We start from the raw sequence: 27,746 nt of genomic DNA, 5'->3' as shown, positions 1-27,746 counted from the left end.
CTTCGCTCCAATTAAATCCCCTAAGCGGTCGAGAATTAGGAGGTGGTGCTGCACACTTTTTTATTTTAAAAAAGGGTGTTGCTGGTATAGTTGATTATCCGTCTCCATTGTCCCCTATTCTGGGTAGTCCGGAGTTCCCATCGGGAATAACTGATAACAGGTTTTTGCCAGTGGCGTGCCAAGGGTGTCTACAGGGCGATAAATTTCATACAGGATAGGGCATGGTACCCCTTGCCTGTGTTGCAATATGCTAAGGAACTGCCTCCTTTGGACCTGTGGCACCGTATACAACTTACATGTGTGTTACACATGTGTGTCCCTCCCATGGCCTACAACTTTTTGCCGCTCCTTATTGCCTTTGGAATATCTGTGTTTAACGGGGAATCCCTTGAGGGGTTCCTTATCCTATGCCTACCAGATATTGTTAGCGGTACACACACCTGAAACCCCTGGTTTTCTGACCAAGTGGGAGACTGACTGCAATTCTCGGAAGCCCAAAAAGATATGTTGCTCCACTTTAGCCATAAGGCTGCAGTTTGCAATAAATAACAGGAAACGAACTACAAGCTGGCCACTAGGTGGTACAGAATACCCACTAAATTGGCTAAGATTTATTCTCATACTGACAATTTATGCTGGAGGTGTGGATCAGCTCCTGGTTGCACATTTTTTGGTAATGCCCCTCCTTATCTATTTTCTGGTCATCAGTGGCATTTCTTGTCCATAAACTCACAGACATTAATATTCAAGATAAACCCGCTTTGGCATTACTTCATGTCTCTGATAGGTCAAAAAAGGCATACAAACACTCTTTATTTTTCAGCATCTTTTAAATGCCGCTAGGTCATGCATTCTTGCTATATAGAAGTGTGATACACCACCAACCCTCGAACAGTGGTTAAGGAGGGTGGTGGAGATATACCGTATGGAAGACCTGATGGCAAATGGGATGAATCAGACCGACAAATTTGTTCAGACTTGGTATCACTGGGTTCAGTTTAGTACATCTGCAGAATAAGGTAGATTGGTTGGTGACTCTCCTTGTGAGGAGTAAACTATTGTAATGGTATGTAATGATTGTACTGACACAATAGGTCGGGATATCCCCCCCCCCCTCTTTTCCCCCACAACTTATTCACTTCTCTATTTCTTTTCTCCCTTCTGTAAATAGGAAAAACTGAGATACTGAGGTTTCTTTTAATATTTTTATTATTATCTCAGAGGATTATTCTAATGTGTTTAATGTATCGGACTGGTGTTTTCTCCTGATGCCATTTGTATGTAAAATTATTTGTACATTATTTGTATACATTTTAAAATTTTTAGGTACGCATTAAGGTTTGTCTGGGTAACCTTAACTAAAGGAGAGGAGATTTTCAGTGGACAAATCAACAATGGGCCCCATGATAGAACAATAGGACTTCATAATAAACCAAGCCCAAGCACAATGTGTAGGTGGATGATATAAATCATAAAAAAAAACAGTTGGAGTACCTTAAGAATATATACCCTTGTCTGTCCTAATATGGAGCAGTGCCAAGATGTGACAGCAAAAAGTATGCCAATATTTGCCTAGTACATAAAGATAGGCCATTGTATTGTTGCCTTTCAGATGGCCCTGCACAGACTGCACAGGCTGCACAAATGGTCTGGGTTGACTCGCCAAAGTTTCTTTCAGATCAACAGCATAAATGTGCTATGTGACTGGGAGCTCTCTGGTGCACAGAAAACTACTGTCCTGTGACCAGAAGTGGCAATCCACCCCACAGGAAACCCCATTTTCACATGGTACAAGTCTGTGACATCCACAGCCATGTGCAAAATATGGTCCCTGTACACTGCTATTCACTTGAATTGGAGCATGTGGAGCCTCAATTCAGCCCTTGCCAGAATGCTGTGACTCAGCATACACTAAGCCTACCAAAACAATCTTCTTCCACATTATCTAGTCATTTGAATCTTGTGTAGGATGGGATGCTGTACTCACATCTCTTCATACTTTAGTAAAATTGGACATTATTTGCAAATGGTCAAGTCACATGTTCTTTCCAAGATTTTCAGGTCTGTCATATTTCATTCAGGTAATACCACTCGGGTTTGTACAGTTGCGCTCTGGTGGCAGCCTGTTCCTCCAATTGTACTGTTTTGGTTGAGAAAAAACACTATCAGGGCAAGAAGTGAGCCCCAGAGAGCAGTAAAAGCTGACAGAGGTTCTAAAATCTAGGATCAAAAATTTGTAACTAGCCATACACTTTAAATGCTTTATGCTTATTAACCTATTTTTTTCTAGAACTCCTTTTGCAGTGTTTCACAGCTGTTAGTCTTTTATAACCACTTTTTCTGACTGCAACTGCCCCAATTAGAAAATTATGGTGGTAATAAGTAGTTTTTTTTAAATATTTGAAGTAGAATTATAGTCCTTGCTTTGAAAAATTGTGATCAGGAAGGATTTATTTTGGGCACGGATAGGCAATGTCCCTTCTGCAATAAAACATACCTGCCTGATCGCCATTTTCCTTTAAAAAAAAACAGATCCAGCTGGAGTGAATGAACTCTCCAGGTACATCACCTTAACCCAGCCAATCAAGACAGCTAATGATAAGGAACCAGGAAGAGGAGCAGAAGAAGTTGCCAATGGAACGCAGACAGGTGGGCGTATTTAAACATTTGTAATTAGACACATAAGGTTTTTTTTTTTTTTTTTTAAATATTGACAAGAAATTGAGATTACAAATAAACATCATCAGTGTCATCACATATCGAGCAATCATAAAGGGAGATATTATACAAACTGTACATAAAATAAATGCAGGTTACTAACGATTGCTGACTCATGAACATTTCCTGTCATTTTTTTTGTGTATTTTTCTTTAACATATAAACACAGAAGAGCCTAATAAAAAAAAGTATCCATCATTGTAAGGTTTTTTTTTTTATTGCAGAAGGAAAAGGCAATAAACCTGCTAAATTTTTACATGTTCTAGTTACATGGATATAGTTCTGCTATAAGACCTGCTCACCTACAACATTGGTAAATTGTGCAGTTTACAGTTAATAGGCAATATTTTTTTGGTTGATGTAATATTTGAATTTTATGAACAATTATTGGGTAATTATCAATAAAACCAGTAATGCTTATTTGAACATATACATGCAAAGCTTTGGTCATAATTCTCTGATCTCCACCATGTGCATGCATGATAACCTTACACCTGGAAATACATATATATATATATATTTTTTGGGTAGTCCCACTCTGACTACCACAAAAGTACAGCAATTTCCAGGAAAAGAATATATGGAAGTCCTTTAAGACAAACAAAGCAACATGTTTCACTCACATGAACTCCTGGATTGTATCTGGCAGAGCTCTACTCTCTTTCAACACTGGGAATCAACTTAGCGCTCTCTAACCTGCCATCCAACGCTATTTCTGACATTTTACATACACACACACACACACACACACACATATATATATACATTCACCTTGATATAATCACTTGTTTATATAAGTTATTTTTATAAGACGTAAGACATAACCAGATAGAATAGAAGGCCAAGTATCTAGCGCAAGATGGCGTGAGCAGGATTAGCTTGACGATCACCTCCACGTAAGAAACAGCTGGGGATCTGCAGGGATTGGGATGAGAAGAGAGGGATTAATAGAAAGATTATCACTAAGGGGAAGAGAATGAGAGATTCACAAAGGGCAGAAAGACAAAGGAAGATAGAAAGGGGGTAAAAGAAGAAGCCAATAGAACTATGATGCATATAGTGACAAAGAATTGACGACATCAAGAGAAGAGACGTCAAGGTCGTTGGTGAAGGAATGAGGTAATAAGAGTGACTTTAGGGGAAACTGACAAGACAAAGGGTGAAGTATTGTACACGTTATAAAAAAAACAAGAACATCAAGGAAGCCGTGAAAGCAAAAATTGACCACGCTGGACCCATTAACTCAGCTCAACATCTACCTGAAGCAAAGTAGCCGCTTCTACGGTAAGCTTTTTGTTTCCAAATGTTTATCTCTTCCTATTAACCTATTCTCTAATTTTATTATAAAAACCAAGACATGCAGAATACAATTTTTTTTCTATTACTACTAATCCCAAAGGTACCCCACCCCAATTATTCTGCTTGAACTGGCTCAATGATTATGGTGAGGCTTTTTGGTACAGATATTATGTTGCTTTTTAAAGGAACAATGCATACTGAACACTATTTTATAATGTAGAAAAAAGAAGAATGTTTATGTACAAACTATTCCACCTTATGCCAATCACTTTTACATTCATTAGTAATTTTTTGCCTTGTAAAATAATTTCAAATTCTCAACAATTTACATAAATATAGTACAAAAATTTGCAGTTATCAATTTTTACATATAATATACAGATCTGGATATTTTTCTACATATTTTTCAAATTAAAACAAAATGTTTTTTTTTTTAGGTGCAATGTGTCAGTCTCTGTGATAAACACACCCTAATACAAGCACGATTTATATCTAGCTCTTTTAAAATCTGCTTTATGATCCTGATATATACGAACCAGGGCACAGGAATTCAATTGCTGTAGACACTTGGTTTAATTTTCTGCCCTTCAAAAGTAAATTAGTATCTGTAATTATTATTATTAAACAGGATTTATATAGCGCCAACATATTATGCAGCGTTGTACATTAAATAGGGGTTGCAAATGATGGACGAATACAGACAGTGACACAGGAGGAGAGGAGCAATCTTACTGAATTTGCTGGGCAATACTTTCATTTTTTAAATCGAAGCTCTTCTATTCTTTTTTATTTTTTTTATTATATTGGTGAAATTAGGTTGGCTTTATGACTTTACCATTAACATTTATTTATTCATTCTTATGAAATTGGTATGTAACGGGAAATACAAGGATAGTATAATTTAAACTTAGGTAAAATATGAAAATGTACTATATACCAATAAGTTAGCCTAAACTTTACAATTTCCACTTGCTTGGCCTAACCCTCAGCAGAGTTTTATAGAAAACCATGTGAAATATTTGAATCATTATACAATGTAAATCTGCTCATTTGTATTGTGCACAGAGGAAGCAAATAATTTGCAATTGTTGACTTCCCCTAAATATGCTGGCTGCCTGGCTTCCATGCTGATTAATGACTTTAATACTCTACATCGCTGACCCAGAATAAGTATGAAGAACTCTGACTTTGCACACATGGTCCAGTCAAAGAAAATACATGACTTTTTTAGGAGGTCAATGGTGAGGAAAATATTTTTTATGGGGACTTTTAAGGCATATATTCAACCAAATCTCACACGTATCAAAACGTATATATTAAAACCTAAATTTATTCAAGAATTACAATAAAAAACTTTTCATAAAAGCATTAAACTGGTCTTGATGACCCCACAGTAGTTAGTAAAAATACATTGAAATTTCGACACGTTTCACGGAACGAAGTCTGCTTCATCAGGAACAACTTGCCTAAAAGAGCATAATAAATCTAAATTTAATATAATAACGTACATCAATTATAAATACCCCTAGAGATTTTACTCTCATTCACCTTTTGGTTAGAGTGGCTCCCTGGTGAAAGGTACCTATGTCAAGCAGGCAGTTCTCAGTCAAGTGTTGCAAACCACTGGATATAGCAGTGTAAAGAGGAAGAGAAACTTGTCAAAATATGAAGATTGTGTTAATAATATTGCCAAATGGTTATCATGTAATGCTAGCAACCACCATCACCATCAGGTGTTGCTGTTTTAGGCAAGTTGTTCCTGATGAAGCGGACTTTGTTCTGTGAAACGCGTCAAACTTTCAATGCCTATGTATTTGTGGAGTCATCAAGACCAACTTGATACTTTTATGAAAAGTTTTTATTCTAATTCTTGGATAAATTTACATTTTAAGATATACATTTTGATATGGATGAGATTTGGTTATTTGCATGAAAAGTCCCCCATAAAAAATTTTTCCCTCACCATTTATCTGCTATCTAATAGGAATGTGGCATGGGGTTAGATTTTTTTAGGAGGTCAACAACGGCAGCCTAAATTTTACTCTTCGTACAAGCTAATGCCAATTAATATAGTGAATATATATGCTACTGCAATCTTTTCAGTTTACCAAGCAGTGATGTCTTTAACATTGCCTTTAAAACCACAAAGCATATGTTATTTTCACTGTTTAACCTCAATGGTATAAAAAAACAGGTGTTTAGGGAAGCTGTTGTTGCCTTTTCAAAATATACCTTCAGTATATATAGCTTCAATACCTCATGGACACCCTGATTTAAAACAAAAATGCAAATCATTGATTATTGGTCTTCTGATTTCTATGTGACTTTCCTGATCTGCATGTTTATTCCAAATCAATGAGTATGAAAGAGAAGAAGCAGCCATTATAGACGTATGAAAACCAAGGAATTAGTATTACTTACATGAATGTTCTGTTTAAAGCTGGTTGAAGCAGGCATTTTAATTTCAAATTACTTTAAGTATGACAAATGCCCACCTACATTTAAAATAAATTCGCAAAACCTTGCTATAGCAGACTTCAGTACCCTCTATTTCATTTTTTCCCAGAAAAGCAGTAAGTGTATGAAATGTGAGAATATAGAGGGGGAAGATAACTCTGGTACTACACAATAAAGTTTCAGGTCAACTTCACACCTATGTATGCATGGTATAACCTATGTATGCATGGTATAATAACCAAGAAAATAACATTTATAAATACACATACAATAAGTGGACATCAGTAGGTAAATTGCATATTTTTGTTGGATGTGATATATAAATTATCATATGACTATATACATAAGTAGCTTGATATCTTTGCATTTTTGTTCTTGAAAAACCTAGGGTCATTTACTTTTAACTGCCCTTCTGTCTTGCTAGGGCCTTCATCAATCAACTGGCATAGTGGAATGGGAATACTGATACTAATAATGATAATGTTACTAATAATGATATTAATAAAACTAATGAACCACTAACTACCAATATGAGGGACGTCCCATGATGAAAAAACTTTATGTCAGAAGCTCATTCAGGGTAAATAGTTTGGGAAAGCATGCACTAGAAAACTGATAAAATGTTTACTTTGATAGACTATCATATAGACAACTTATTTCAAGTTATGATTATTTATTTAAAATTTCAGAAATGTCTCGGGAGCAGTTAGAAGGTGTGGTTCGTACTGTGGAAACCCTACTAGCAGAGGCTGAGGCCTTACGAGTCCGATGCCAGCGACAGAGTGATGAGGTGAAGCAACTCTGTGAAGATCTGAGAAATGAGAACCGAGACCTAGTAGAACGGTTTTCCCAAGCAGAACGAGATCTTGCTGAAGTCAAGCGTTCTGTCAATGAACTGATGGACACTAAAATAGCATTTGAAGCCCGGGAGAGGCAGGTGCGAAAGCTAAGCAAGCAGCTGTAATAAAGGACACTGGACTCTTTAATCTGATAGCCACAGAAGAACATAGTGTTTTCACAGTCTGCAGTTCTTAATGTTCCTTTTGCTTCCCCCTCAGTTGAGGGAATATAGGGAGGTATAGGGCTACTTCCACTTCCATAGATCATCTCCCTAACTTTTTATGTCATGTAAATGATTTCAGGTTGCAGCAAGCTAAAATGTAGAAAACACCACAAGAGCTTTTTATGAAACATAATAATAAAAGTAGCTGGTGTTTCCACATTGCTCCCATAATTATTTGTTTTGCCCTATTTTATCGATAAAAGCAGGCTTGTTGATTTTGTTCAGCATTAGGACTTATCAGTTGTCTTCTTTCCATAAACAGTTGTTCCATTGTCCTTTAGCTATCTTTGTTATACTTTAATAAAGTATGCCATGTTTAAATTGAATTAAAAGAAATACATTTACATGATAAGTTTAGCAGTATACCAGTAAAAAAAACATGTTTGTAACACTGGTCTCATATTCTTCCACAAATTTTCAAAATGTTTAAATGTTTGTTTCCTTCCAACTTAGCTTTTTTAAAATGTTGGTCCTTTTAGACCAAACCTTTGGGCAAACTTACCTTTACATATGTTTCAGCACACTACAATGCACATAGGGTTTTTTCTGCTTTGCTTTATCAAAAATAAAAATGGGTTCTGGATAAATTTGTCAGGCACTGCCGTGCATGGATCTAATAAATGTATGGTAACACCAAGCCCCAGGCAGGTGTGAAGGGGACCATAAGCATCAGTTTATAGTGGTTCACCAAACACAAAGCAATTGCTTTGAGTTTCTTAAACCAATTCTGAGAAACTCAATAGTCCCCAATTTTCACTACAAATATATTTTGGGTTGTAGTTTCTCATACCACATTTATATGGGTTTATCAATTAATGTCCTCACCCAAGATAAACATAATTTGCCATAAAATTCAAGTTACAAAGTTGTATACATGGGTTAAAGTTGTGTGAATCATGGGTAAAAATATAAATAATCAGATGCTTTAACATACAAAGGTGTGGCGATCTGCAATATATTTCACAACTGAATTTATCAAATCTCTTATTACAACGTTTGCTGGTTAAAACGACCTGTAAACCTGTAAGAAGAAGAACAAAAAATCCCCACGAGCCCCAAATGTATAACCTTAGCTTGCCTTTACTAACCTCCCCCCTGCATGTCTGCATTTATCGCTTTGACAGTTTTGGCCCAGTCTGGTGGCTAGGGAGTGGGCCTGGAGAGCGTTTTATTAAAAAGAGTCCTATAATGTTAGGTGTGTATGGCATACAGACCCCGCTGATTGCAGCTGTATGTAAATTAGCAATGTGGATATTCTGTTAGCTTCCACTATGGCTAGTTTGTAAGTATTTTGGATAGCATGATATTGTTGTGGGCTATTCAGACTTGATCAGTCTTGTAGAAATAAAAACGCAAAAAAATCACTATAGCCTGTACATAACACACAGAATGACTGGTACTCTGTGTTAGGTGTAGTAATTAGGTTTACACAAAAACATTAATATTCTACTGGGATTAGCAAAACTCTCCTAATGAATCTAATAAAATGCACAATTTGCAGTGACCTTGTTATCACTTTACCTTTGTATAAATATGTGTATGTATCCCAGAACTGTGCACACAGGAACATATTTCAATTTTAGCTAACGTTAAATTGTAAAACCAACTGAATGTATGAAGGCAATTCACAAATAACAACTTAATCTGATTTTTCTTGCAATGAAAAGCTAAACCTGAAAAGTGCATTGTGTGTGTGCCCAACATAATAGTTCTGTACAAAGCAAATTACACAGGGACACTTGTGGAAAAGCAGAGACATTCAGCTCAACATAGGTGGATTTCATTATTAGAACAACTTGTTCTGTCAGCAGTTTAAAGATTAAACACGGGACTAATCCAACCTGACATTTATTTTTAACTCTCCTCTTACTAAATTACACAATGCAATTTCATAGCCAACATTTGGATCATAGCTAAAGATATAACATTTTTATTGGGAATGTTTGGCAACAGACTTTTATTTTCATGTGGAGATATAAAAAGCACATTGGGGCCCAATTTCAACCTAATATAAGAGAAAGAAGTGAATGTGTGTCCGCATACCAAGTTTAGAAGATGACAAAGAACACCTTTTAGTACAAAGTGTGTACAGAGGAAAACAAGGACTTCCCTGGTATATGGAGTTCACTTCAAAAAAACAAATTTCATACATTTCACTTAAACACAACATTTCATCCGGACCTCACTTAAAAACACATTTCAAACGTTTACCCAAACTTCAGGACCAAAATAAAACTCGGGACCAAAAATCATTGATTGCTTTCAACAATGCTTCAAAAAGTTGGAATCACCAACCTGTTCTCACCACAGGAATTCCAAATAAGACTCTAGATGATGTGCAGTTCCACAATGACTTTTTTTGTGCCACTTAGCCAATCCCCACATTTGCTGGACAGTTTGAGTGTTTACACCAATGGCTGGGTCCACAAAGGTTTACCATGCTTGAAGGCAGCTGTCTCTATACCTTTTGTTTTGTAGCCTTGTCAGTTATCCGAATAGATGGTTGAGCTGTTGCCAATGTTGCCCAAAATGTCCCCCATACGTGTTTCTATGCTGTGATATGGCACTTTAACTAGAAAACACTTGCGTGAAACTGACAAATATTTACTGCTGTTGGAGCTCACTACCACTTTCAGTAAAAAGATAACAGAGGGATTTGACTCCAGAACAGAAATCCTTACCCCAAAGGGAGCAGTAAAGAACTTTGTATCCAAAGAAAACAGATTCTAGTTACTTCTCTTTACTAGTGGGTGGAATGTGAATGAAGTCATTGTATGCTAGCTTTATTAGACTTTTATTTTTCTTTAATGATCATGAATCAAGGTCAACTGTCTAAAGGAATTTGAATAATGTTACAATTTCTGTGAATCTGAAAACAAATCTTCTGCTTTATAACCATTGTGGCCATCAGATCACGTAAGAGTTAAATTCTGTTCTGAATACTTGGATGTCATGGTACAGAGCCGATTAAAGATGATTAACTGAGAATTGGGGACAGAGTGACAGAGATGGAATGAGAGTTAACCATTTGCCTGCAACTAATTTGCATGGCATTCAAGTTAAATATAGAAATGATGCTTACACACCATTACACAACAAGTAAGGCTTTACCAAACACAGTATGAATCGGATCATGTCAATCTACACCAGGGTTTCAAAGGAATTTGTACAAGGGATTCAATTGCAATTTGAAAATGCTGGTTGCTGGACCTTCTCATTTCTTACAATATTTTCTTGCTACGGACAGAGAAGCAGCATGTAACGAGCAACATCATAACTTCTGGCCTGTATAATTGTTACTGGGCAATACTTGGTATTCTCTTTCCTCTGCAACAGAAGTGATTTGTTGCTTCCTTTAAATAATACATGAAATTTCCAATGGGTAGACAAAGATCACATTGGTATGGCTGTGACAAGTAGGTTGATGTGCCCATTCACACTTCTCTGCTCCATTGTATTGTGTAATGATTATCACAAGATAAATGTCTTATCATACCGCAGTGCCATTCAGTTGATTTTCCCATTATTCTAATTCAATGTATTAGATGCCACCTATGTGTGTTGTGCTAAGCATCGTCAATAAAAATGCTGTATGCCGGTTTTGCGCATTAGTGGCATTAGAATGGACTTCATTAGTTCCAACACACTTGAATGACAAGGTGAGAATGGTTCTAAAAGTTAGAAACATTGCTTTTGGAGTTCAATAGTGATATGCAGGTAGGTGCTTGAACCCATCAGCTTTACCAAAGGTAAATATCACTTGGTAAGTTGTCAGTTTTATTGTTACAATAATAGGTTATTTTACTATTGGAAGATATTTTCCAACAAATGTTGTAGGAATACCCAGGGCGGTTTCTCCCTACAAGTGGTGGGGCTGTTATGGGCACTGCTGGCAGAGGCACAGTGCACTGCCACACAGCTCTCCAGTCTTCTACATGGAGTGCAACCAGTACATTACACAGATCAGATGTCAGTTGTACTGAGATATGCAAAGAGCACAAGGGATAGGCTTATTTAAGAGAGAGATCAAACTCTAAGGATGCTGTAAACATATACACTAATGGAATGTTATCTATAGGGAAGCAGGTAACTGTTATATGATCTCCATATTAAAACATTGTTATGCTATTGCTGATGGGGTGATGCTGTGAAAGGAAAGAGATGACAGGAGCTCTCCATGACTGAGCGGTTTAGTAGCTAGTGTTTATAGAGTTACACAGAGGAAAGAGAGAAGCCTAATGGTGTAGGACTGAGGAGAGAGAGGTGTACGGTACAGACTCCTGTCTGGTTGTCAGCACTTACACACGGGTTCCCTGGGAAGCTGTCATGGCTCTGAAAAGTGTGATTGGCCATGATGTTCATTGCGGTCCAATTAGTTCCGTGAGTTGCCAATCATCTTTTAACCTCTTTTGAGATATTGTTCTGTATGTTTTAGATTTTTGTCAGACAGTTATAGATCTTTGAACGATAATACTTTTTTTATACATAGATATTTGATTATGTATTAGGAATAATTTGTGTTCAGTTTAGACACAGTTTTTTTTAACTGATTTTAATTTCAATACTTTTAGTGCCTCAATTTGATGGACTAAATCACTGTGTGATTGTACCACAATTTGATGGACTAAATTACTGTGTGATTATACATCTTAGAAGAACATAGGTGTGTGGCTGCAGAAGGTTTATTGCTGAATTGGGGGTGCCACAGAGAATTTGGCTAGGGCTATAAAGAGCCCTGTTAAAGCCACATCAGTTGTAGGCAAGAAGCAATGTGTTTTATGCCTTTTTTGTGTTATAACAAACAAAATATGAATTAATGTGTATATAACTTTTAAGATCAAGAGGTATTTTCTGAGGAGCGACCCTGACATTGTGAAAACAGAACTCTAATAAATATTTTATTGTATTTTTATCGACAGTGTATCTATAGTTTAATCAATATTAAATTCAATCAAGTGCTTGAATATTAATGTCCATTGGACGTAATTTTTTCTACCCTATTCCACAGTCGATGTAAAGATACCAATGTGTGTACATGATCCAACATTGTTTTGAACAGAAACTGATTGAGAGGTCTCAGCAACCCACGATACAGAAGCCCTAACCAAATGATTAAACAAAAAAAATGTACTGTTCGTCAGAACAGTAATTATTCCTTTAGTCTTCTCTCCCCTGGTGATTACTATGGCAGAAGGTTTGTGATTTTACCAAAAGCAGAGAGCAGATCTCTATTAGACCATATCTACACACAGCTCAGAACATACTGGCCGAATTTATGTAAATCCTGTGCCTGAAGGCTAAAAACAGACAGCTTTTCTATGTAGTGAACACAGCTTTTACTATAGGTAGAGATTTATCATACAAACTGTCACAATTTTCTAAACTAGGTTTAGACAAAATAATATATGTAAATGGTGTTTTTACACAGAAGTATTGCTTGGAGCACCAAAAGTTGTGTGCCTACAGGGAGTTAGGGGTGGAAATAATATGGCTTCTTTGTGATCAGTTTATAATTAATAGCTAGTATTTATATAGCACTGACATATTACACAGCGCTTTACAAAGTCTATTGTCATATCGTTGGTCATATCAGGTTGCCATCCTCAGAACCATTGTAAACAAGAACATGTATTACCAGATAACAGATTTCCTTCAAATGGCAATTCATCCTCAGGCAGTTTTGTCTGATAGACAGATTGCAAATATTAGCATTAATACATGATTGCAGGAAGAAAGCTGTTATCTTCATATTAATTAACACATATCAGGAGATAGGATCATTGCATGCCACTACTCAACATAGCACATGGAAAAGTTCAGCACTGCCTCTTATCTGCAGTTCATTAATAGATTTTGGATCAAACACAGGAGGGCAGAAGTCACCGAGAGGGGTCCCATTAAAGGCAAGCCTGAATTGTCCAGCTTCAGAAAGGACTATAATCTATAACAAAAAATAAACAGAAAATAGGTGGCTTTGAGTGACCAGAATTAAATTTACATTTAACAAAAACGAAAATTATGTGATACAGAGGTTGACATTGCGGATTTTATTTTGAAAATGATAGTTTTCTGGGTATTCTTAACAAGAGTGAGCTCAGCAAATACATGCTTAGTATTTTTCTCAGTTTCCTACCAGACCAGTTCACATCTGACTGTTTTGGTGCATTGTGTAATTGTGGGTTGGCAGCCTCCTTATTTTCAATGCAGTGTGTCACAACACTGTTTTGGATTTTTGTATGTTCCAGTACAATGCATATGCATTGAGTTACCATTCAAAATAAATGGCATCACAAGGCACCAAAATGCACCAACATTGTCTATATTTAGTAATGTGGAACCACAACACAATGGTGCGATTCCAGCCTTAATATGTTAAATATGTGTAGAACACCTTTCAAGGTCCCTTTAAGGTTTGTAAGGTTAATCCTAATGCATTCTGGGTAGTTCTATAATGTATTCCCCCAGGGAGTGATGGTTGGCTATCTTTTGTGAAGAAGAGGAACCCAGCCTTAGCAAGGTAGCAGCCAATTACTGCCCCAATGCATCACATTTTGGGCCTAGGATAATATTTTGTGCCTTTTTAGATTCTAACTCCAAGGGAGTCAGGACAGGACAAATTAGACTACTGAGGTAATGAGTTAGATTCCCAGTGGCTAAGGACTTTTGAGAGGAGAAGCTAAAGAAGAGGACCGTGCAGAGACTTAGAACATGATGCCATGGCTGCTGAACATGGGGCTGTCATGCATGGGGGGAACCCACTCCAGAGAAGGAGTTTATTCTATCATGCTACATTATAGATTTATTATTTCAGCAAGGATGCCTAAAGTCCACTGTTCGTGTTAACTGTATGGAATGCTACTTGTTGTGAACTGCTGCTATCTAGACACTCTGCCACCCTAACCCTCTCTCCATATGTGATGGGTTACAAAAGACCCCTAAAATGAATTGCATGAGCCACTATAAGATCAGCTGCCACACTAATAGAAAGGACCCAGGTTTAACTGGCCACCCCTAGAGGGGGGAACACTGCACATGTATAGAAGCAATAAGTAACATTTTTCAGCTTTGTGAAGGCCTCTTTACACCATATCACAATACTTAGTAATATGGTAACATGTATGTTAGTCTTTATAGACACCAAGCATTAAATGTGGTAAGGTGTGGTTTTCAAAGATAAATACACAGAGAAATGTACACTTACAGTATACCTGTGTCCAGAGAATGAACATTAAAAATATTTGCATATTTTTAACAATTAGTAGCTTTAAATAAACATTCCTGAACTTTCTAGTCACATATACTGTAGTAAACTGTGTAAAATAATTAATGCTGATCTCAGGGGAGCGATCAACAAACGCACAGCCTCTTTTTTACCATTCAAACTTCTTGATCTCTTGCAAAAAAAAAGTCCTGTGATGTCATCAATCAACACTATTTTTCCTGATCTGTCTGTTAAGTGGTAATGTGCTACACTGCACATAATTTCCCTTTCCAGTCAAAGTTCACTGAGCTGTGCATGACATTTCCTCTCACTTTAGATTTTCTATCACTTTCTCCTGGGTCGCTGAGACAAAGATAGAAATAGCAACCCGAGAGATGCTACCTTATTAAAAGCAAAATGCTTTAGCTAGAATTTTTAGATGTTTTAATCTCCCAGAAAACCAAAACTTACCTCAAAAAATTTCTCTGGGTAAAACAAAAAGAAAGGAGTCTGGATCTTCTGTGGCTGCCCCCATGACTGGGCCATTAAATAATTATAACACAGTGACTGTTCTTCGAAATTAGCAGTCAGTTGGAAGGGGATGGAGTCATTGGATTTCAAAAGAATAGTAAGCCTGTAACAAGAAACATATCCAGTATAAAGCATCATCATTATTAAACATATTTATGATTATGTGCCATACCCCCATAGGCCTAAACCCTGCAAAAAAAGGTGTTGATCAGATTTGCACGTAAACAGGCCATTTTCCTATAGGAAGTTGACCTCTGGTGAGAAAATTATGTGCATATGTGCAGGGACCATTCATTTAAAAGGTTTATTAATGGAGAAAATTTGTACCATCATTTATATCAACGCATATCAAGGGAACAGCCCTCCACTCTTCTTTACGGCTAATCATTTGGGGAAAAAAGTGAAAAAACATGTATACAGTTTGGTACTGTGGAAAAAAGGTAATGCCTCATCTCCTCGACAAAAAGAAAAAAAAATAGATTTACTACTATGAATCAAAATCTAGAAAAGTATGTAATGTAAATAAATGCTAAACAATTTGGATACAATTTAAAATAAATAAAAAACAATTAGCAAATCAATAAAAAAAACTAAAATAAACCAAACTAAAAATGCAATTTAAAAACATAGGGGTAAATTTAAAGCAGTGAATCTAATTTTCAGCAATTATTCACACAGTTGTGTGAATTGTGTTGAAGATCAGATTGAAGATTATTGTGTTGAAGATCAGATTTAATACTTTATGATTAGAACCCAAAGACTCATAGAATAATTAAATTATACAAAATAAAAATCAGTGTTATATGTTGCATGAGACATCTGTTCCATGCTAATAATGTTCAGAGTCACAGGTTACCAACCACTTAAGGATACATATCCTCCTTTATTCAGACAATAATCCATAGTTGTTAAATCTCAACTTTTCTGAAAATAGGAGTCCTTCATCTGGGGTGTTGGATTTATGAATTAATATAAAATTTTTCCTAAATTTTTAGCTGTGTAAGGTGAAAACTTCAAACTGAAAACTAAAAAAAAGGTTTTTGCAGCAACAGTAAATCTAAGTTGCACAACTGGATTTATTTTAGCATGTTTCTAATAGATCAGAGATCACTGAGGTAAATTACCTTGTAGCATTGCCCCCATTATATTGTTTATTCTCTAGTGCAGAAATGAACAATAATGGCGCAATTTCATGGCTGCTATATAGATACTCTCAAATGAGGCTCCATATTTACAATATTGTTTAAAGGTAACAAAAAAAAGACTACCAACTCATCTGGGTTTACTGTCACTAAACCGCGGACTGTGATCACATGACTTTCAGAGAGACCCATAGGGAAAGACTTTGACAGTGGTGTTTTTTGCTGCAAAAAAAAGAAGAAATGTTTGTCAAGTTGGAAAGAACCTGAAGTTTAATGTGCCTTTAGTACCTTTAGAACATTGTGTTATATATTTGTGCACAACTGTGTCAATGCTTTTGGCTGAGGTTATGCTTTGTGTGTTTCCCTGATAAACTGAAGGCTGTGACTAAAAGCTGAACTTTGTTTGGGCAGATAAGAAAAAACTGTCTGAAGCCACATGTATAAAATATGTTTTTGGAATAGCAGAAATTAGATGCTCAGCTTATGAACTTATACTAGCTCCATTTTGCTGGAAGCATTTGTACACAATAAGCTGTTGCATTTGGGTACTGTATACAGTATGCGGAAAACAACTTTGAAATAGCAAAATTTTACTTTATTTAGGCAGTGAACAAAGTGCATGTAAAGAGAGTAATTTGTGTTTTGACACTTGACATTTGTGAGTTATCGTATGCCACTGACTTTGAACAAGCCACCAACATACCCGGTGTGCCCAAAATGCAACATGACCCTTTTTTGTAATGCAAAGTATGGCAACATGCTACTGTAATTTGTAAAGCATCACAGATTGCTACAGCTACAAATGAAATGGTGGTCTTTTCACAATGCATGTCACCATATTAAACCAATGTTGTTACTGCAGAGCAAATGTGTAACTTAGCCCTTAGTAACTGAAATCATGAAAAATATCACAAATGACAGAGACTAAATGGCTAGAATTTTTTGCCTTGTAGACCTAGAATTTTACTCTAAGGAGTGTGACAATAACCTGGGTGCTGTGAGTAGTTGGGATGACATCCATATAAACCCATAAATAGGCAGACCATGCATTTGCTGCAAGTTCTGCTTTAGCGAGTGTAAATTTGCAATATTGTAACAAATCCTTTTTTTTTTTTTTTTTTTTTTTTTTAAAGAGTCAATAGCCATAGAAATAAATCGGATTTATTCTTGAAACACAGCATGGGTCCTCTGCATCTAAGATCATTGTTGTACCCATAAGGACAATGTAAATTAGAGAATAACAGACATGCAGAAAAAGACCCAGCTTCACCCTTGATTTGTTTTTAATAAATAATAAAGGAAAAAACACACACACATAAAGGAATGAGTAAATTAGTTAACTGGGGTTGGTTATATATATATATATATATATATATATATATATATTTTTTATAACTGTCTTTTTATTCTATGGTAAGTTTCCTGTAGCCAATGTTAGGGATCACATGCATATCTACACATAATATTACTCAGCTGAAGTTTATGTCCAGTCCAAACTAATTCTGTCTATCCAGGGCTCCGTTGGAAAGATTTCCTCTCACTTCCACATGTTATGGTACAGTGAAATCACTATTCAGATTTCAGAGGGAGACTTACAAATTTGCTTTTTCCTATGCGTGTATGTTTTTTATATATTAGATGGTTACATCTGATACGATTCAAAAAGTCAACATACCAACATTTATATACTGCACTGATCTGACCCCTGCAGGTTATACATAGCCGATTGCTGGTTCCAGGTTAACCAGAGCACACAAGATCAAATAACTATCACACAACTAAAACATTCTCTAGTAAACCCATATACCTACCAGATCTGCATTGTCAGGTTTCAAGGGCTGGGGAAGAATACAAAACACAAAGTTAAGGAATCCTCTATCAGTATCTGTATTATTTATTACCAGCTAGCTTATTCTTGAGAAATAATGAGAAAAACATCAGCTGAGAATCAGTAAAAGAACTACATTATGTGTCTGCTTATTTATAAAGGTTCCTCTTTGGTAGGTAATCTGCTTATTGTGATTCTGATGAATGTTGGGAGCCTCTCACAATAGGTATAAAAGTGATTTGCTACTCTGATGGGCCAAGGTGTGGACTAAAACCCTCTCAGATCTCTTAAAATTACTTTTCTAGGTCCTAGTATTGTTTTTGTAGAAGAGCGGCGATCATGTTCTTCTAGGCAGAATCTGATTTGAAAAGCTAGAATAATGGAATATGGGAATTTCTAGATTTGCCAATGGAAGTTCAAATGTATAGAACCAGGACACCTCTGGCTGCTCAAATGATAAAAAAAAAAATACAATTCACAATGATGTGTGCTATTTTAAGAGCTGAAAATTGTCTGTCCTATATGTATCTAACTGTCTCCAAATGTTTTCATTCTTTGTATTACTTTTTTCTGAAATTTTATTGCATCCATAACTTATTGAACATTTTTGAGGATGATGGTTTTATATGGGTGGGTGTTCTGCAATGCCCATCTTTGGCAAAAGAATGCAAGGTCCTGCTATGCTAAAGTTTTCTTTAAATGGCACCATATGCCATAAGGTTTCGCACCGAACCTCACCTTCGAATACATCTGGCCATGAGGTTTAGCAAGCACTACATCTCACTTTCTAATAGGCATAGCAACATACAAGAATATTGCAAAGTAACCTAGAAATAACCTAAACAGCATTAGACTTCATTGTATTTAATAATAATATACTGAATTGTCTTTGAAAGTATTTGCACTCAAAAACCAGCCTAAGGTACAAGAAAAAAAAAAAAATAGCCGGCCCATATGCATGGGAATTTGACTTGGTTTGGAAAATGAAATATTCAGTTAAAATGAAGCCTATAATGAAGAGGGAATATAATATAATACTCAGGGAAGCTATTTTATCATTTTTATTTACATGTAACAGTAGATGGATATTTCCAATCAGTGTCGATTCTGACTTATTAGAGCTCTCTCAACCTCATGTTGGAACCTGGAATTTTAGCAATCCAAATTGCGATGCAACATTACTTTATTTATTAACCAACATTAATATTACTTTTATTGAAAGGTATTGTAGGCCATCAGGTCAGATTTTTCAACAAATCCAAACAGATTTGTTTAGAGTTCAAATTTTACTGTACCTTTGAACATATTATTTAAAGCCCAATCCCCTTCCTTCACTTAGTTTTGAACAGAATGGAAATGGGTTGGAATTTCTATCAGGTCATTTAGCTGCCTGGATCCCCATTGTTGTGATTATAGTTTATCTATACTTTTGTGTAATGGCCATGTACATTACAATGCACGCTTTAATGTGCATTACCTCATCTCATTTCCAAGCATCTGAACAATTGGGGTGCATAGAGAACTATTGTGAATGCACTGTACAGAAGTGGTTTGTATGTCAAACAGTTACAGATACACATCCTAAAATGACAGTGACCGATTCACCACTAGCCAGTGTTTGGTAATAGTCACAAATACTGCTTTATAAATATGCCCCTTTATTAAAAAAAATTACCAATGATTTAAATAAGCATATTTTATGTTGTATATGAGACAATAATACACAAATAAAGCTTTGTTTGTTGCAAAAAATGATTTATGCTTTACTTTGGTATTTTGAGTAATGATAAAACCAATTGCTTGTGCACCAACCAGAAATAGATGAGATTGAGAAATGTTTAGAGAAGTTGGAACTACCTAAAGTGGCCATAAAACAGCTTAATTCACCTTTTCGAGTAGAGGAGATACAGAAAGTTATTAGGTTGCTTCTGCCCAATAAAACACCAGAAGTGGATGGTTTACCAGGAGAATAGTATTAGGTGTTTCAGGAAGTATTGGCTCCTTACTTGTCTGTTTTTCAAGAAGCTGCTAAAACTAGTGCATTTCCTTCTGACATGTTCCAGGACACTATTGTTACCATCCCTAAGCCTGGGAAGGACACAGTTTCACCTCCAAACTTTCGCCCAATCTCACTATTGAATACGGACAATAGGATCTATCTGAAACTATTAGCTAATCAACTTTATAACCTTTTACCAGCTTTGATAAAACCTGAACAAGTGGGGTTTGTAAGAGCGCGACAATCGCCGGATGGTACTCCTCGCATGGTAAATAATATGAGATACGCTGAAATATATAAGATCCCGTCTGTAGTTCTTGCTTTAGATGAAAAAAAGGCATTTGACAGGCTACACTGGGGGTATCTGTTTAAAGTACTATCTAAATTCGGGTTTAAACAATGGATTTTCCAGGCTATTAGAGCTTTATACTCTAACAACTCTTACAGCTAGAGTTCTGACCTCAGGTACTCTGTAGCAACCTTTTTCAGTAACAAATGGTACTAGGCAGGCATGCCCCGTCTCCTATTATTTGTGTTTTGGCAATGGAACCTCTGGCTCTGTTTATAAGAGGCCATGAGGAGATAGGGGGCATCACTATAGATTCCAAGCAACATAAAATAGGGTATACACGGACGATGTAATTCTGACACTGACAGATCCAGACTTTTCTCTTCCTGCAGTACATAAGGTATTACAATATTTAGGGGAATTAGGATTTTTGTAAGATAACAGCTATTTTAAAATGGGAGACTGAACTGAATATAACCCTCCCAGATGAACATTGGCAAAGGGCTATTCAATCTGCCTATAAATACACACACTGTATTTCTCACTGGGAATCCTACCTCAAAATATTGCTTAGGTGGTATAGAACACCATATGTAATAGGGAAATATGATTTGTCAGTATCACAATAATGTTGGCGGTTATGTGACCAAGTGGGCTCATTGAGACACATTTTTTGGTATTGTACAGGTATAAAATACATCTGGATTGAGATATTTAAGTTGTTGTCGGAGGTGACAGGAATAATTGTACAACCTACCCCTTCTTTGGCTTTGCTTAATTTGGGGATTTAGCAATAACCAATGGAATATAGACCATTGGTGGCACACTGTTTATGTGCAACTAGACAGACCATAGCAGCTTCCTGGAAATGTATTAAAGCCCCTAATTTAAAGGAAATATTAGGCAGGTTAAACCTGCAAGTGTTATATGAAAAATTGTTTGCTGAAAATGAAGGTACAATAACCAAGCTTTACATATACTGGTCTCCATGAATCAAACAACCTAAATGTACATTACGAATGTAATCAAACAGATTGAAATTCATAGCACTGACCTTAATTTATTGGATGTTGTTTTGATTGGGGTCACCCCTTAAGATGGTTATAAGGAACTTGATTTTTTTTTTTCTTTTCTTTTTTTTTGTTCTTTTGTATATTGTGTATATATGTATTACATGAATTACTAAAACATTTCAATAAAAAATTATTATTGAAATATTAAAAAAAAAAAAAAAATATAAACCAATTAGTGAACTATAGGGGACTGCCTTTTTCTATCTGCTTGCTGAGTTGTACCTTTGTAAATTGCAAATAAAGTTGTTGAAGTGTTTTCTGCCCGATAGTGGCCTTAGAAACCCCACCAGGATATAGAGAAATGCAGGAAGTACAGGGACAGAGATGGGAACATGTGCTCAGCCATGGTAGGTGCCTGCATCCTTTCCAGAACACACTGACTGCCTTGTCTGTGTATAGTGCAATATTATATTATTTCCCTCTGTAATAATAGGGTATATGTGATATCTGTTATCAGAGATCACTTTGGGAAATCCCTACTGTCAGTGTATCAGCTACATACACAAATATATATTGGCTCTGCCTTTTCAGTTATCTTTGCTGATCTGCACCCTCTGTCTAGTTACACCTAGAATAGGTTAGGCATCCGATGGCCCGTAGGTAGCAGAAGTCAAGTTGCATTGGCAGATTAGTGTGATTGCTAGGGTCTAAGTGGTAGTGCAGATAGATTGTCCCTGAACTCCAGAGACTTTGCCTGCGTCCCTGCAATCCAGGATCACAGCATACACAGCCCAATTGTCAGTTGGAGGATCTTCTTGCTGCTGTTTTCAGGATCATCTCCTCAGGACATCTTTGTTACCATCAACTCCAGAGGCCTCTACAACTCATCCTGAAACTGATCATTATGGAAACTGATCATGGAGGTATTTGTGGTTATAGACTGTATATATACCCAGGTATATCTGTGCACAATTCTTCTCAGGACTCTGCTATGTGTACTCATTGATGTTTATTGGTGGTAAATATTGTTATTACTGTTTAGAGATATAAAGCTTACAAATACCATTTCCAACCTGTGTGTTTATTTAGCTGCAATGGGTAATGTTGTATGCTGGGTGTAGTGGTTTCTTGGGTGCTGTTTTATATTTCTGTTATTATTTCTGGTTAATGTCCCAGGAAGGGAGCCCCTCTGCTAACAGAGACCCTGTCCTGAGTGGAGGCACTGCCAACTTTATTATTATCCTCACTCTTCCACATAGCGAAGGCCCAGGATCCTCTCTGTTATCTAAAGGTTAGCGCCATAGCCTGGTTTGTGAGGGTCATTTACATGACCCCCCCCCCCATAACAGGGCTACAGAACCAACAGACCTATAGCTAAAACAAAAACAATCTATTCTACAGGATAGACAATTAGATTTACTGTTTTTTTTTTAAAGGGATTCAGCCAGTTCTACAAGGCATTGTTCTTACACTGCACTTTAAGCCTAGACATATTTTCCCCATTATGGATTAGTGCAGCTCATCACTAGAAAAACTAATATATTTCACTGTATAACAAAGTATGCATTATATCTGTTGTCTGGTGCCACCTGGTGTCAAAGTACAAAATTACAACTGTATGATTTTGTGATTTACCTGACAAACTGGATAAGGAGTCATCTTATCATCAAGGGGCTATAGAATGTATAGAAAAAAAAAAAAAAAAAAAGAAGTCAAATAATTAGTACAGAACAAAAACACAACACACACACACACACATTATATACATATATGAGAGCGAAGGAAAAGTGTGACTACAATGTGTTGCCTACACTACTGTGTTTAAACATAAACACAGATAATAAAAAGGAACACTGAAGATAGCACTGATCCCTGTTTTTGTGATAATAATGGTTTAAACATGTAGACATTGTTTAACTCTGTAAATGATTTAAACAGCATCATACACCTTAAACCACACCTTCTTAAAGTCCCTACAACTACATTCCTAAATTTATACCAGCCCACATCTATAGGCACTTCAGAGGCTAATTGATGGAGCATACTTGGCATGCTGACAAATCCTAATGATATTGCTGGATGGAGCTTTAAAAAACATTTAATAGGCTGCAATATGTTTTGGAAGTTACATTATGTGGGGATTTCATAAACCAAGTTAATTTTTGTAAATCTTTATGAAGAACACTTGTCCATAGATTATTCACAATACAGGCATCCCCACAACACAATGAAAGTAAATAAAGCAGATATTATTTGCAGAAAGAAATCCACCTATTGAACCCTTGCTGCTGTTATTCTTTTCAAGCTTGCAGATATGGTATGGAATTTCGGAGAACACTAAATTTGCAATATACACAAGACTTCAAAAATACCCTCTGACCACTTACATTACTGCTGAGAAAAGAGATCTCCCTAATAAATACATCTCCATAAATTCCCAGAGTGTCCATATCTTTCAGAGGAAGTCGATAAGTGAAATCCAAAAAGTGCTTTCCATCAATGCTGACCTGGAATATAAAATAAAAAATATGGAATTCCTTAAATGTATTCATAGGAAATAAGCAATATACCCTGAAGGTTCCAATTATAAAACGTGTAATGGACGTGTATGGACAATATTTCAGGATTCCTTTGTCATTTTCTGCACTCATACAGACCATGAAGGTGGGGGCCACGGGTGAGCATAGTAAGTAGTCAGCATAGACTTTAAACACCAAGAAATTTTCAGATACAAATCTATATACATTCACTGTATGTTTTTTATTTTCTTACCTTGACCTTATCTGTAAGAAAGAGGAAAAGAAGCACAAAAGACTTTCCTTTTCTTAGTGGGGCTCTTGAAAACTTTATTTCATCTAACCAATGGTCTTTGTACAGAGTGTTGCAGATTATGTGTGCATCTGAAGAAGAAAAGCGAGGATTGAAATGAAAAGCAACATCAGACCGTGGGAGTGTGCTGCAACCACACTGGAAATCGATCTGAAATCTACAAAGAAAAAGAAGAGATCATGCTGCCATGTATAGAATACATGTATGATATGTATTTAAAATCATACATGTAAAGCTCATCACGCACATTACAATTTGACTATATAATCATTGTTAGATCTATCACTAAATGTATATATAGAAAGACCATACCTGATTGGAATAAAGTTGGTTTGATAGTTTAGGTAGCTTTCTATTATTACAGTTTTGATAAAAGGAGACTTTGGATTTTTTTAAAGAAGTTCTAACAGCAATTCTTTGAAAGAGTCTTTGTTCTTTTGTTTGAGGCATATTGAGATAGGTCAATGAACCTTAGAAAGGCAACTAGAGCTGGGCACATTTTATCATTAGTATCTATGAATGGCATTATGTAGACAAGGGGAAATGGGTTATAAAGTGCATTTCAAAATGTCAGTTCTGTGTGTTATCATGTACTTTAATGCTCTACATTTATGCATTTGTATTTTCAGGAAGGAACACAGACATTACCAGGGTTTACTATCTGGATAATGATAGGTAGGTATTTTAAATGGTAACTAAGGTATCAACTACAGTATTTGGTCAGATATTGTATAATATTGCTGAATACACAAGGTCCATAGACAAAATATGAAAGAAATGCTCTGGTCCATTATAGGTATACAGCTACAAGAGCTAAATGGGTAAAACTTCTTTTACTTTAAATTCTTGGAGCGAAACCGATTCTTGTTCTCTTCAACAACCAGCATACACACAATAAAGATAATATGAAGATGTGCCTACTACTGCGGTGTCTGCATTTCACATCCTAAAAGAAGTAATTGGAGACTATTGTTATATTTCTACCTTATTAAATAATTCTATACCTCTATTTTTGTATGCAGTTAAAAAAATGTCAGTGGAAGACACAGTTGGAAAGAAAACAGCAAACATCTAAAAATAAAGCATCACACACCTTGTTGCTTCGCTGCCAACGCCTCCTTGTATGAGGATCATACGACCTGGACGAAGACCCCCAAATATTGTGCACATATAAGGAACAATCTGCACAGGCAAAAAAAAAGTCAAGCTGTTGTATACTCTAAATATAACAAAGATTTAATTTTACTCCTGCTATGTGTCTGCAATGGAACAAAAAAAATTAAACTACACACCACAAGGACAAAAACTGTAGCATAGTAGGCTCATGGGACCATTCTGTGACCCCCTTTTGGTAACATTATACCCCAGGTGTTATACCCCAGGTGTTTAGACTTATTTTACAGAACTTTCAGTTTTTTTGTAACATTGATTGCTATTATGTTAGCCAATTAGATGTTGTATAGGTATAAATATATTTTGACCCAAGCCTATTTAATTTTACTGTAGACTAACGCAATATCTGTGATGGGAGTCGGATTTAAACTTCAACTACTCTTTTGGAAAAGTAATGCTTTCTAACTTTAGTTTTGAACTTTTCCTCTTGCTAGTTTGAAGTTATGTCTTCATGTTCCTGATCTCCTAATATTGCAAATACTAGAATACAATCCTCACAAATAATATTCACACCCAAAGTGTTTGAAAAGGTTCTCAAAACCCCATTCCCCAAGCCTCTTTCTTACTTGTCTGTACTTTTTTTTTTTTTTTACAAATTAACCCCTATATTTGTTATCCCTCAGATACTTTACTAATATTTTCCCTGTCCCCAAACTAATTCTAGCTTATCAGCTTATTTAGCTTATTTTTTGTTTCTCCGGTGAGGTCTCCAAAACTGGACACAGTAATATGAAGATCTATAAAGGGGAATCAGGACCTACGTTCTCTTGCCAGTGATTATTCCAGTGATGCACCGCAGAATTCTATATGCTTCCCATTGCTTGGCCACTTATTTTGCACACTTGCTCTTATGCAAAAAGCCAACAAGCCCCACTACTTTTTTCATTTCCCACTAAGCAGTATGTTCATGTGAACTTAAACCATAGAACATTAAGAAAATTGCATTAGGCAATGCATAACAAGCCTTTACTGAATGTATATCATGTGCTGTTTGCATCAATGAAAAGTTTGCTAAACATACATCCTAATTTGTTTTGAAAATAAATACATGTGAGCACTTTCAATGAAGCCAGATTAGTGGCCACCAATATAACAGTGACATCTACAATGACACCACTAAACACTTCCCTCAAGAAGCATTGCTAGAAATAGGTAATTTACTATGTCAGTTGTTTTAGCTTCTGCTACTACACAGGCTCTAGTTTTTGAAATTATAAAAAAAAAAAAAAATGCAGCAACTAAGCTGCCATTCCTTTGCTATTTTTCCGAAGAAGTGCAGCTGTTTGATATTGTACAAACATCAACTTACATTTCCCCTACTAAAGTTATTTTTAACTGTACACAGAAACTTTTGTAACACTGCCACCAAACTTGTTTTCAATGTAAAAAACCTTCTCTCTATGTCTTGGCACTCCTTCACATACATTCACCCCACCATGTAGCTACTACTCCCCTTGTATTGTAGCCATATGTGACATATTACTCTGCATGAAATAACCAACCCTCCCTTTAATGCTCCATTGCTAGTACACACCGGATAGAAGACAGGCGGCTGCAACAACAAGGAAAGGGGGTCCATGTTTGCCTGTGATGAACTGCTGATGAGTCACAAGCTAAAGGGAAGGTTTACTGATTAAACCACTCCTCTGCTACTTAACCCATTTCTTGCTTAACAACAAATCTCTGTTCACTGCCTTTAGCACAGGCATGACTCAAAGCTGTACTAGACTACTGAAACTGAAAATTTATCTGGCACACTGCAACAATCACGATTTGCCTTTCTAAGGATCAATGTATCTTGTGAATGATTTCACTGTGATTGCCATGAAAAAAAAAACACCCTGCACATAATAAAGTGTGAAATACATTGCATTACTCCAGTAAATTGGAGCAGTCAGTTGCAGAAAATGAGCATAATGTAATAAAGAGTATTAAACCTCCTTGGCCCTCACAGTTGTTTAACCTCAATGGATTACAGTAATTTTCACCTATTAGCTATGAAGTTATTGATTGGGTGACAATGTTTAAATAAATTTATATATTAATTTATTACTTTACTGCAAATAAACAACATTGGAAAAGCCTTAATATAAACAACAACAATATAACAAAATAATTAAAGGTTTAGTCTGTCCAAAGAGACAGTCTATTTTCAGGTAAACCTTGGCAGGCTCTGAACAACCCTTCAGTGATTTTCCCCTGGA

The 27,746-nt window shown here is 36.1% G+C and overlaps 1 protein-coding gene and 1 long non-coding RNA gene across 3 annotated transcripts; one reads left to right on the top strand and one right to left on the bottom strand.

Annotated features, from left to right (window-relative positions):
* The first annotated feature begins 3,373 nt into the window (after positions 1-3,373).
* Positions 3,374-25,515, top strand: LOC140337657 (uncharacterized). 2 transcript variants are annotated; one of them, XR_011922111.1, is made up of 4 exons: positions 3,455-4,002; positions 7,164-11,917; positions 24,999-25,044; positions 25,392-25,515. It is a non-coding gene; the product is annotated as an uncharacterized lncRNA (long non-coding RNA). The 2 variants fall into 2 exon arrangements; XR_011922110.1 differs by lacking the exons at positions 24,999-25,044; positions 25,392-25,515 and having other exon boundaries at positions 3,374-4,002; positions 7,164-7,926.
* Positions 12,423-27,206, bottom strand: LOC140337656 (galectin-12-like). Its single transcript, XM_072421425.1, has 9 exons — positions 27,077-27,206; positions 25,463-25,551; positions 24,313-24,526; positions 23,928-24,047; positions 23,176-23,214; positions 18,223-18,249; positions 16,542-16,633; positions 15,210-15,372; positions 12,423-13,478 (listed from the first exon to the last, which is right to left on the bottom strand). The coding sequence occupies exons 1-9, from the start codon at positions 27,119-27,121 to the stop codon at positions 13,332-13,334; spliced, it is 936 nt and encodes a 311-aa protein (XP_072277526.1). The 5' UTR covers positions 27,122-27,206; the 3' UTR covers positions 12,423-13,331.
* Between the last annotated feature and the right edge of the window lie 540 nt (positions 27,207-27,746).

The sequence above is a fragment of the Pyxicephalus adspersus genome, chromosome 9 (assembly GCF_032062135.1).
Source record: "Pyxicephalus adspersus chromosome 9, UCB_Pads_2.0, whole genome shotgun sequence".
Classification (NCBI taxonomy): domain Eukaryota; kingdom Metazoa; phylum Chordata; class Amphibia; order Anura; family Pyxicephalidae; genus Pyxicephalus; species Pyxicephalus adspersus.
The sequence above is the reverse complement of the archived record's forward strand: the minus strand, read 5'-3'. Positions and strand labels throughout refer to the sequence as shown.

What these genes read in the sequence shown, in the direction of transcription:
- LOC140337656 (XM_072421425.1), bottom strand. Translation starts at nt 27,121, where the DNA reads ATGGACCCCCTTTCCTTGTTGTTGCAGCCGCCTGTCTTCTATCCG. An exon ending in AACCTGACAATGCAGATCTG is followed by an intron (nt 16,634 to 18,222) that starts GTAGGTATATGG and finishes TTTTTTTTGCAG; the next exon opens with CAAAAAACACCACTGTCAAA. An exon ending in GTGACAGTAAACCCAGATGA is followed by an intron (nt 15,373 to 16,541) that starts GTTGGTAGTCTT and finishes TTCTTGTTACAG; the next exon opens with GCTTACTATTCTTTTGAAAT.